The sequence below is a fragment of the Micromesistius poutassou genome (assembly GCF_964030765.1).
Source record: "Micromesistius poutassou genome assembly, contig: SCAFFOLD_5203, whole genome shotgun sequence".
In the NCBI taxonomy this organism is placed as follows: Eukaryota; Metazoa; Chordata; class Actinopteri; order Gadiformes; family Gadidae; genus Micromesistius; species Micromesistius poutassou.
The window spans coordinates 1-11,053 of record NW_028180281.1 but is presented as its reverse complement, the minus strand read 5'-3'; the positions used below and the strand labels follow the sequence as shown (position 1 = coordinate 11,053).

Sequence of the window (11,053 nt, the reverse complement as noted above, 5' to 3'; positions counted from 1 at the left end):
TCCTTCTTTCACCTCCGCCGCATCGCCAAAATCAGACACTGCCTCTCCCCCCCCTGCTGCTGAATCCCTTATCCACGCCTTCATCTCCTCCCGTCTTGACTACTGCAACTCCCTCCTCACTGGCGTCACCTCTCATTCCCTCCATAGACTCCAAATGGTCCAAAACTCTGCTGCTCGCCTCCTCACTCACACCCGGTCCCGTGAGCACATCACTACCGTTCTCCACACTCTCCACTGGCTCCCCGTCAAACAACGTATCAGTTTCAAAATACTCCTGCTGACTTTCAAAGCTCTCCACCACCTGGCCCCGCCCTACCTGTCTGACCTCCTCGTCCCCGATCGCCCCTCCCGAGCCCTCCAATCCTCCTCCACTCTCACTCTAACCGTACCACCCTCCAAACTGAACACATTCGGTGACAGAGCCTTCTCCAGGGCAGCCCCCCGACTATGGAACTCTCTTCCCCAACCTGTCCGCGACTCTCCCTCACTTCCCACATTCAAATCCACTCTAAAAACCTCTCTCTTTTCCCAAGCCTACGACCTCCCCTACCCATAACCACCTTCATCCCTGCCCCTGTCCTTGTCCCCCTGACTGTCATCACCCTTTTCGTGTTTTTTATGTCTTCCACAATGTAAGCGTCTTTGGGTCACTGAAAAGCGCTATATCAATTTCATGAATTATTATTATTATTATTATTATTAACAGTAGAACACGTATAGTTAAAAGCCTAAACAGCCTCGTTGGTGGATAGCAGCATAGGCTCTGTTTGATTGAATAAGGGTTGTATTTCTTGCCTACTACCTCCCACCGATCCACTGCCTCTCTGTCCTCTCCCTAGGCTTCAATCACGTAATGATGATGTTCTGACAATGCACGCACATTGTAAAAATAAACAAATAAGGAATGTATCACTACTTATTAATTACTACTAATTATTATTACACATAGTTCATGCGTTATATAAGCACCAGTAAAAAAATGTGTGTTTGTTGTGTGTCAAGTTGTTAACTGATGCTATAGGTTAGACTACGACATAGTAATGTTACCAATAAAAAACATCATAAACATGGCAACATAATTCACTATCTTGCTCAAGGAGTAATTACTCATACATGCTCACACTAATGGTTCAATGCAGTTTGAAGTTTGTTTGAAATAGCGTACCTCATCATCACCCGAAAGAATGGGATGACAGGTTGTCATAGCTTCTTGGCACATACCGCCCACCGTAGTTGCAACCAGGTTGCAACGTCCATTTTAAAAAGCGAGCACTATTCGTTTGAATGCACTATATCATTTTACCACGAGATGGGAGTAATTCCTACACAGTGTCCCTTTAAGCTATGTAGCTTTATCATGTTTTCAACCTCACTTTACACTGCAGCACTCACAACATTGTCTTCAGGGAAAAACATTTGACATGTTTCATTTTGTTCTGTAAAATAAATCTTTCTATTTTAAGAATATTGAATGTACATTTGACAGCCCTAAATCAAACTAATCAGATACTTACACTTGTTTAGAGCTGATCTCAGGTCAGCCACCTTCTCCAGCTCCATGTTCAGTGTCTCCTCCAGCTGATCCTGGGATCTCCTCACGAGGTTAGTAGGGGGAGAGACTGGTGAGGCTACAAGCAGAGGAAAGCCAAGAAGAGGTTCAATATGAAGACCCTGATTGGGAAGACATTCAAGAACATGGTGTTCAAGAACACCACCTGTGTTCAGAGCAGAGTGGAACGATCACATCGTGTTTTGGGGAGACAAAAAACATAGGATTTCATTCATGTTCTCGAGATGATTGGTCTTGTTTTAGTAACAGTGATAAAATGGCATCAATTTTGGGTTCAATTGCTCTTCAAAAAGAATATGACCGAACAGCGGTATGGGCGGTGTGGCACAGTATCATACCGGAGACATTCCGGATCATTGGACAACCCTAAGACGAATCAAACACTTACACTTCTTCTTCTTCTTCTTCTTTACATCTGGTTTAGGGACAGGCACCTTCCCCATCTCCATGTTCAGTGTCTCCTCCAGCTGATCCAGGGCTCTCCTCAAGGTCTCTACGTATGACGGAGGACGGACCTCCACCGTCGTCCAGTCCCTGGTGGGTGGAGGATCCTTCAGGGATCTGAAGGTCTGGAGGAGGTGGAGGTGGTCTTCAGTGTGTGAGAGCTGCTTCACCTCTGATCTTCTATTGGTCAGATCTTCTATCTCCTGCTCCAGCTCTTTGATGAGGCCTTCAGCTTCTGTCTCTGTGGATTTCAGTTTCTCTTTAACCGTTTGGTTGTGATCATCCTGGCACTTTTCAACAGAGCGCTTCAGAGCAGTGAAGACCTGCACACCATCGGCTATCTCTTTGTCTGCGTCTGCTTTGCTACGTCCCACTGTGTCTCTGGTGTCCTTAATCTTTAGTTGTCTCTCCTGGATCATCTGCTGAACTTCAGCCTCTATCTTCCCCAGCTGGGCCGTCTTCACTTCATATTCCTCCTTTAGAGGTACAACAGGATGGGACTTGTGGTCACCCTCTGTGCAGAACAGACACACACACACCTGTTCAGTCTGGCAGAAGAGCTCCAGGAGTCGGTCGTGTTTCTTACACACCCTGTCCTCCAGACGGTCCATAGGCTCGACCAGCTGATGTCTCTTCAGGCCTGCGACTCTCTGATGAGGCTCCAGGTGGGTTTGGCAGTAAGAGGTAAAACACGTCAGGCAGGACTTCACGGCCTTCAGCTGGGTCCCAGTACAGACGTCACAGGGAACTTCTGCTGGTTCAACACAAGGCTGCTCTTTGACTGGTGCAGAACTTCTAAACCGATCAACCATCCCTGATAAGAGGGTATTAACCCGTAGATCAGGTCTTGTGTGGAACAGCTCGGTGCAAACAGGACATTTGTACTGGACTTGGTCATCCCAGAACGTTGTAATACAGGTTCTGCAGAAGTTGTGTCCACATGGTGTGGAGACTGGGCTGTTGAACACATCCAGACAGATGGAACAGGAGAAGTCCTCTTCAGACCAGGAAGTAGCAGAGGCCATTCCTAGAAAACATGGATAACAATAGTAAAATAACAGTTTGAACTCGTTCAAATGCAAGTGCTTTATACGTTATATATTTTGTTGTTTCAAGCAGAAATCTTCATCCAATAGGAGGTACAACATGAAGTCCTGCAGACAGGACAGCTTCACTGAGGATGAGGGGTCAATATTTTGGACTCACCTTACAATGTTTGTCTGATTATTTAGTTTAATTTAAATTAAAGGATTTATACATTCTCAAAGTACATTTATATCAATTATTGTCTAAAATATGGGATAAGTATGTGTCCAAAAACAACGTTTGCATAGGGTGAGAAGTCTCAGACTTCTGCCCAGTTGAAACAGCCGAGTGTCACAACGCTACACTTTCACTTTTAACATGGAAGCACTTTTTCTGTCCCTGAAAACAAACTAGAGGTTCAAATACAACGTATCCAAATGACACAAAACCACAACATTGGAAGTTATTCAAATAGTCATGACGTCCGTAATCGATTAATTGCAGATTCAATCAGATTCTATCCAATATTGATTTGGTTAGGGATATGAAATATTTAAGCAATAGATCACGACTGTGGAATGTTCTCATTATACCACAGTTAAGGGGCGTTGTCCGTCCCGACGCGCAGTGGAGGGACGACGACCCCCTTAACTGTGGTATAATGAGAACATTTCACTGACTGAAGTGATCTACTGCTTTTATAAAACGGTTACGTAAGTATGGCGAAATGAAAGTCATAGACACCCTCAATTTTGAAAAAGTGAGAAAGTCGGAAAAGCATATTTTAACAAATACAAAAAAGTAGTCCCTCCTGGCTGCCTGCAAAGTGTACGGCGGTTGCTATGCAACACACTGTAGCGTCCTTCAGAGAGAAGGCTAGAGACGGTAGCTCGGTTCGCCGGCAATTTAGCCTACTATCGAGTTCACTCACCGTGTGCCTATTGCTTTACAACATTTCCACCCTCTCCATCAATCAACATATTTTTAGGCTTCAGTGAACTATGCTATTGCTTTTATATATAAATAAACAACAGTTCAAGTTAGGCGTGGAGTGATACTGAACTCTGTAAACTGAATGGGCGTCATAGCTGTGTGTATACGCTCAATATACAACAGTTGGGAACCAATCAGATCGCTTAAGCCACCCGTTTTATAATTTTTTATAGAACTAATGCTGTAAATTGTACAGGGAACCCTCTAACCTGAATTAACTTTGAAGGGTTTGAGACCTGCTGTCGTTTGCACCAGCAGAACGTAAAGCCGATCATAAGTTTGGGTGTAAAGCTCGCCTTAACCCTACGCTCGACGTAGCTAGTTTCAAACTAAAGGTGTTCTTAATTTTGGTTGCACCACCACCATAACTTAAGTTTTAACGTTACTAGTAGTGCATAAATTGTACCAGTGTCGCATTTAATGACGTTTAGATAATTTCAAGCCAATCATTGACAGCAAACAATGTAAACAGGAAGTAGCTGCTACTGGCAAGTTTCCACCTCATCCGAGTGAAGACGCGTTAGCACTCAAATGAGAGGGCAAACAAAACAGTTCGACAGTCATTTATTCTCTAAAATTGACTTGGGCGTGAGGTGTGAGGTTAAGCTATTTGATGGCGGATTTTTATAATAAATTGCAGCTCATTGCTGCTTTGTATGCTATTCGTTGTGTGAGTGTCAGAGTTTTTGTCCGAGTTAGCCTCTACCTGGCTATGCATTGTATGGAATAGCTCTAGAATATTGGTTTGTACGTGGGCCGAAACCGAAATCGCGCATATAGATCTACATCATCATACCGATGAAACGGATCGATACGGTCACAATCCGTTCCCGACGCAAACCGTGTTGAAACTCCTCTTCCAATTGCTCAAAAACGAATAGCCATCTTTGGTATTTAAATCTTTTAACGTATTTACTGGTCTTTATCGTTAGAATGGAACTTACACCAGCTAGAGGGGAGGTGTAAAACATAAGTTATAACTTAGTGTTACATTGAAACTATCTGCTTGGTGCAACTGCTATTTTTTTAGTAGAGTGTAAAGTCGAACGTTTGGGCAATTTACGTTCACCGTAGCCTAACTGTGTGTTCACACCGCACTTCGCCCCGCGACACGTTTCAATGCAAAGTGAACGTGGAGACGCGAATCGGGCAGATTTTTTTGTCGCCGATTCGCGCGACAAGATTTGATTGACGGCGCGACATTTTTCCACGTGAACGGCGAGCGCGTTCACGTGGATTCGCGCCGTGAAAAATTCGCTGAAGTTGAAATATTTCAACTTCTTCGCGGCATTCGCGTTGAAACAGCCAATCAGCGTTCACTGCCTGTGGATAACGTGGGTGAAGTAACGTAAAACAGCCAATCAACGTTCACTCCCTGGGTGACGTCACGTAACAGCCAATCAGTTCACTCCCTGGGTGAAGTAACGTAAAACAGCCAATCACCGTTCAACCGTTCAGTGAACCGCAGCTTGGAGGAGAAAGTGATTGTTGCCGTTTGCGACTCCCGCTCTATATCTACATATGATATATAAATATCTATATCATATAATATATACGATATATATATAATATCACGGCACAAAGCGGTGTGCGCCTCCGGATTATATTATTAACCCATAAACGACGGGCTCTCCCTCTTCCACAACAGGTACAGACACACATCTCGGCCATGGTTGATGAGAATGAATTGGCATGAATGACCGTTGGCAGGCAAAAAAAAAATTCGCCCCGCGAATGCACACAAAAATGCACAGCGACAGATTATGATTTGTCGCGCGGCAACATTCGCCTATTCGCGCGAATAGGCGAAATGGGACAAAGTGCGGTGTGAACACACAGTAAGTGGGACCTTACGTTCTGCTGGTGCAACCAGCTGCAGAGTTCTGTCTGGGTTAGAGTCCTAGAATCCGGGTTGGAGTCCCAGAGAAAGTGGGTATACCACGTGGGTATACCAGAGAGACTGTTGATCTGATCTGAAATACATTGCACTTTCTAAAATGCTTTTTTAACTTTAGCCTTTATTTCTATTTATTTTACTCTTTTTTTTTAAAATTTTACTTATCTATTATTTTCTTTTTATTGTATGACAATGTTAATATGTGAAGCACTTTGAGTCTGCCTTGTGTATGAAAAGTGCTATATAAATAAAGTTGCCTTGCCTAACCTGGTGCATCATTAAAAATATTAATGTTTACATTAAGAATTGACCCCAAAGCACTTCATGTACTTTTTTATCAAACATGACCAACAGCCTGTCAGCCTGTTGGTCATGTAAGTACTGTAGTACTGTAACAAGGAATGTAATGCAAGTACTGTAACAAGGAATGTAATGCAAGGACAAAATCTGAACAGACCTGAGCCGCACCCTGGGATAGAGAGTAGGGCTGTGCTAAAAGAAAATCGATATGGCAATATATCGTGACGTACTCCTTGCTGATGCGCGCATCGATAAAGATGCTACTGCATCGATACAGCAAAACAAAAAGCCATTGTCTGTTACTGGGGATCCACTCAGTTGGTGGAGGGAGCACCAGGCTGCCTTACTGTCTAACTTAGCTAGAAATACCCTCTGCATCCCAGGTACAAGTGAAGCCACAGAGAGGGTGTTCTCCACCGCTGGAGATATAGTTACAGCTCAGAGAAGTGCTCTGAAACCTGAGCATGGTGATCAACTGTTGTTTCTGCACAAAAATCTGAAAACATGTGAAGCCTTAGCTGCCAGTACAAGGACACTTTTAAGTTTGTTAAAAAAGTTTTCTGTATTTAATGTTTTTTTTTAAATAAAATAACTGGTACGTCAGGTGGACATTCCTACAGCCAATAGAAGTGCACTTAAAGTCATGTGAAACCAGAATATTATTGTTGCATCAAAAATCTAAAAGCATAAGAGACAACAGAAAATGCCATTTTACGTTTAAGAATGGAAGTCTATTTTATTTGCATATATTAATAACTCTGGGATTAGAATTTTTTTTTTTTTAACTTTTTACTCTCTGGGCCTGAGTTGTAAGTGTTTTAAGTTGTGCCATCCATAGAGAATAATGAAGAACAGCTGTTGTAGTAAATTCTGTGTAGGACATGGTCATTATTCAAAATCAACGTGTATCCCGATGCGCATCGTATCGTGGCCTCTGTGTCGTGATACGTATCACGTGGTGAGGTTGTAGGGAATACCCAGCCATAATAGAGACAACCTTGAATAGGTTAACCAATCCCATATATGAACCATGTATACATATATTCAGTATAAACAACTTTAAATTTGAACCAGGCAGCCAGTGTAAATAAATAAGGAGAGAGCTGCTTGTGAGGCTAAACTGAGTGTGTGCACGAGCAGCCAATGTGCAACAGCGTACATTAAAAGATTAATCATTAGATTTTATTAATCGATATCGGAAAATTCAAAAGGCAGGTTGATTTTAAATTGATTGTTTGAAGCCAGCCTACTCATAATGGCGTTTCACATCGGCACTTTCAATAAGTGCCACGGTTTCTCCCAGCTAACGCAGAACGTATAGATAACGTTAGCCTTATCTGAAGGTTAGTTAGAACCAAACCAAGAACTAACATTTAGAGAACGTTCCCTCTGGGTTATGCAGAAACCTAACAGAGCCTAACGTAGGCCTGGGCGATACGGCTGAAAGACATAACGATATAACTTGATCATATTGATCAATATCGATAACTATTGATCATTTTAATGACCTAAAAAGACTAGGAATTACCATGCTGGATTTAAACACTGTTTAACACTTAATATGAGCTTCCACTGTTCTTCATTGATCAATACTCCAATGTCGACACAACAATGTCTCTTATCGATATATATTGAACATGTTTTATATTGATATTGATGAAGAGTCTATCACGATACGATCATTTATTGTTTTATTTCCCAGGCCTAGCCCAACATTCCCCAAACATTGAGGGAACCAACCAACCCAAACCGTCACCTCCACACAACGTTCTGTTTGGTCTGAGGACGATGACTATCAGTGCTGACAATAAAGTTCCTGGTTCGTTGATATTTTACGCTCCTTATTTGCGTGTACGCAAAGCTGCTTGATTACGTGGCAATTACAGCCATTGGGAATGCATCTATTCAGGATGGGACATTGCAGACATTCCAATGTCATGCCTGTTAAATGTGTGATTAATGTGCGGCTATCGGCTTTAGAAACTGGATAGATTACCATATCTACATCATCCTCTGGCCAAATCATTTTTAGGGTAATTTGAAGGGATTGTAACCTTTTCATCAAAGACCGCCTCTCTCCTCCTCATTAGCCTTAAAGCTACAGGAACGTTTGTGGAGCTCATTGTGGGACTGGCCCGTAGCGGCTGGAACTCTGCACCAAGGATGAATTTCGGGAATGAGTCTTCAAATACTGTATTAGGGGCCACTAACACCGATATAAAGGCATCCGTAAAGTAGCATGGGACCTTTAGTGCCCCACTTCACTCAAAAAGAACAGAACTGTGTAATATGACTGCATGATTAATATGACTACATGATTAATATGACTGCATGATTAATATGACTGCATGATTAATATGACTACATGTTTAATATGACTACATGATTAATATGACTGCATGATTAATATGACTACATGATTAATATGACTACATGATTCATATGACTACATGTTTAATATGACTACATGATTAATATGACTGCATGATTAATATGACTACATGATTAATATGACTACATGATTAATATGACTACATATCCAATATGACTACATGATTAATATGACTACATGATTAATATGACTACATGTCTAATATGACTGCATGATTAATATGACTGCATGATTAATATGACTACATGATTAATATGACTACATGATTAATATGACTACATATCCAATATGACTACATGATTAATATGACTACATGTTTAATATGACTACATGATTAATATGACTACATGATCAATATGACTACATGTCTACTATGACTACATGATCCATATGACTACATGTCTACTATGACTACATGATCCATATGACTACATGTCCAATATGACTACATGTCTAATATGACTACATGATTCATATGACCGTGTGATGTCTAGAGAAAGCGCATTCTGGTTACAAAAAGGTTACAGAAAGCTTAGCTGAAAGAAGACAGTGCACGTGCGTATATTTGCATAACGCGATCTGATTGGGTGACGGATCCGTCGCTGCCTGAAAAGTTAAACTTGACGGACGGACCCACAATGCACTTCGGGAGCGTCCCACGCAAGGCCAACGCCTTTCATACCCGCTGCGCGTCCGTCGACGGGCTGCAGCTGCGGGCGAGAGGGTCCGCGATCTGCCTCCGTAGCGGCTCCAACGCGGCGTGCAGGTGGACCCCGACACGGGTCCGTTTCGCGGATAGGGTGAGGGTTAGGTTTAGGGTGAGGGTTAGGGTTAGGGTGAGGGTTACGGTGAGGGTTAGGGTTAGGGTGAGGAGTCAGCGTGTGAGTTTGCCTGACAGGCTGCCTGTCCGATCCTAGCGCTCCCCTAGTTCACATCATAACCCGCTGTAGGGCCGGTCCGTACGGGGTCACACCGCGGGGAGAGAGGCGCGGAGGTTGTGTTGTTTTACTCACCTGGTTGCGGTTGCTGTCGGTCAGACTGTGTGTGTCCCAAAACGTGTTGTGTTGTTCTCCTGAGGGAGAGAACTGCTTCCTCCTCGTCGGGTTTCTGTCAACCTTAAGTTTCGTTTCTCGAACATCACGTCCTCTCCTGGCCCCGCCCCCACGGACACACGCCCCGTGTGTGTGTGTGTGTGTGTGTGTGTGTGTGTGTGTGTGTGTGTGTGTGTGTGTGTGTGTGTGTGTGTGTGTGTGTGTGTGTGTGTGTGTGTGTGTGTGTGTGTGTGTGTGTTCTTTAAGATTCTCCCCACCGAACGGGGCGCCAGAAGGAGACACGTTGTTTTAACTCTTTGTGGTTTTCTATTTGCTTTGTTTGATTTTCCTTATGCAGTTGTTTTAGTCCACAAATAACAGGTTATAAACCTGTAGAATAGAAAGGCTACGGTGTAAACAACAATATTGATAGTAATAATATACTATCAATTCTGAATAATATACAAACATAAATTACAATAGTCAGTATTTAGTGTTATAATAATAGTATAATATATAATATAGTATAGTATAAAATAATTAGTGTTTAAACTGAATATGCAACAATTCCCCGCACAAGCAACACTGCACATTAAACACTAAATATACATTAAACATTGCACTGCCGTGCAAAACAGTGAGTGTAGTTTTAAGCAGCAACGCTGAGCACAGCAAACCATTACCTGTGTGAAGCGATGAACTACATTACCCAGCCTGCACCGCAAACAGGACGTATTCTCGTGTGACAGCGAAGACGCCCCAACTCCAAACTTTTCCAGGGATGCAGAGCGTGACCAGACAGACCAACTTAAACCGCGGCTCAATGGACACAAACAGCAGCTTACCGGTGGCGCGTCTCTCCTGACGAGACAACGCGCTGAGACCAGCGCTAGCTCCCGTTTATAGCGCGTGCCCGTAGTCAACGTGCCCGTGCACGAGATTCAAACACGCCCCTTTGGGATTTTACTGGTTCGACTCTCGACGGGCCCGCGCTTCAATCAGGTGAGCGGACCTCCCACTTTCACCTCACCTGCTTTACGTTGCGTTGGTTACGGCCATACAGTGACCAGGTTGGAAACAATAAATGTTGAACAAGTACTTGTGATTGGACATTCCTAAGTCACAGATGAGGTCATTACAGTACTTTTATAGCATAATATTTGACATGTATATATATTTTGTATTTAACGTTTTATACTTATTATATTAGATATTATATACCTGACCTTTTTACCTTTTTATTTTATTTTCTAACCCTTTTTATTTTATTGTTCACCCGCTTTGGCAATGCAAATGTATATTTCTCATGTCAATAAAGCTTTTTTGAATTGAATGGGAGAGAGAGAGAGAGAGAGAGAGAGAGAGAGAGAGAGAGAGAGAGAGAGAGAGAGAGAGAGAGA

General features: G+C 42.7%; 1 protein-coding gene across 1 annotated transcript; it reads right to left on the bottom strand.

The window, feature by feature from the left end:
- Positions 1 to 634: 634 nt before the first annotated feature.
- On the bottom strand, positions 635 to 10,925 carry LOC311370952 (E3 ubiquitin-protein ligase TRIM47-like). The gene is made up of 3 exons (XM_084489223.1): positions 9,636 to 10,925; positions 1,959 to 3,041; positions 635 to 1,628 (listed from the first exon to the last, which is right to left on the bottom strand). Exons 2-3 carry the CDS (start codon positions 3,037 to 3,039, stop codon positions 1,489 to 1,491), a joined length of 1,221 nt encoding a protein of 406 aa, XP_084345349.1. The 5' UTR covers positions 3,040 to 3,041; positions 9,636 to 10,925; the 3' UTR covers positions 635 to 1,488.
- Between the last annotated feature and the right edge of the window lie 128 nt (positions 10,926 to 11,053).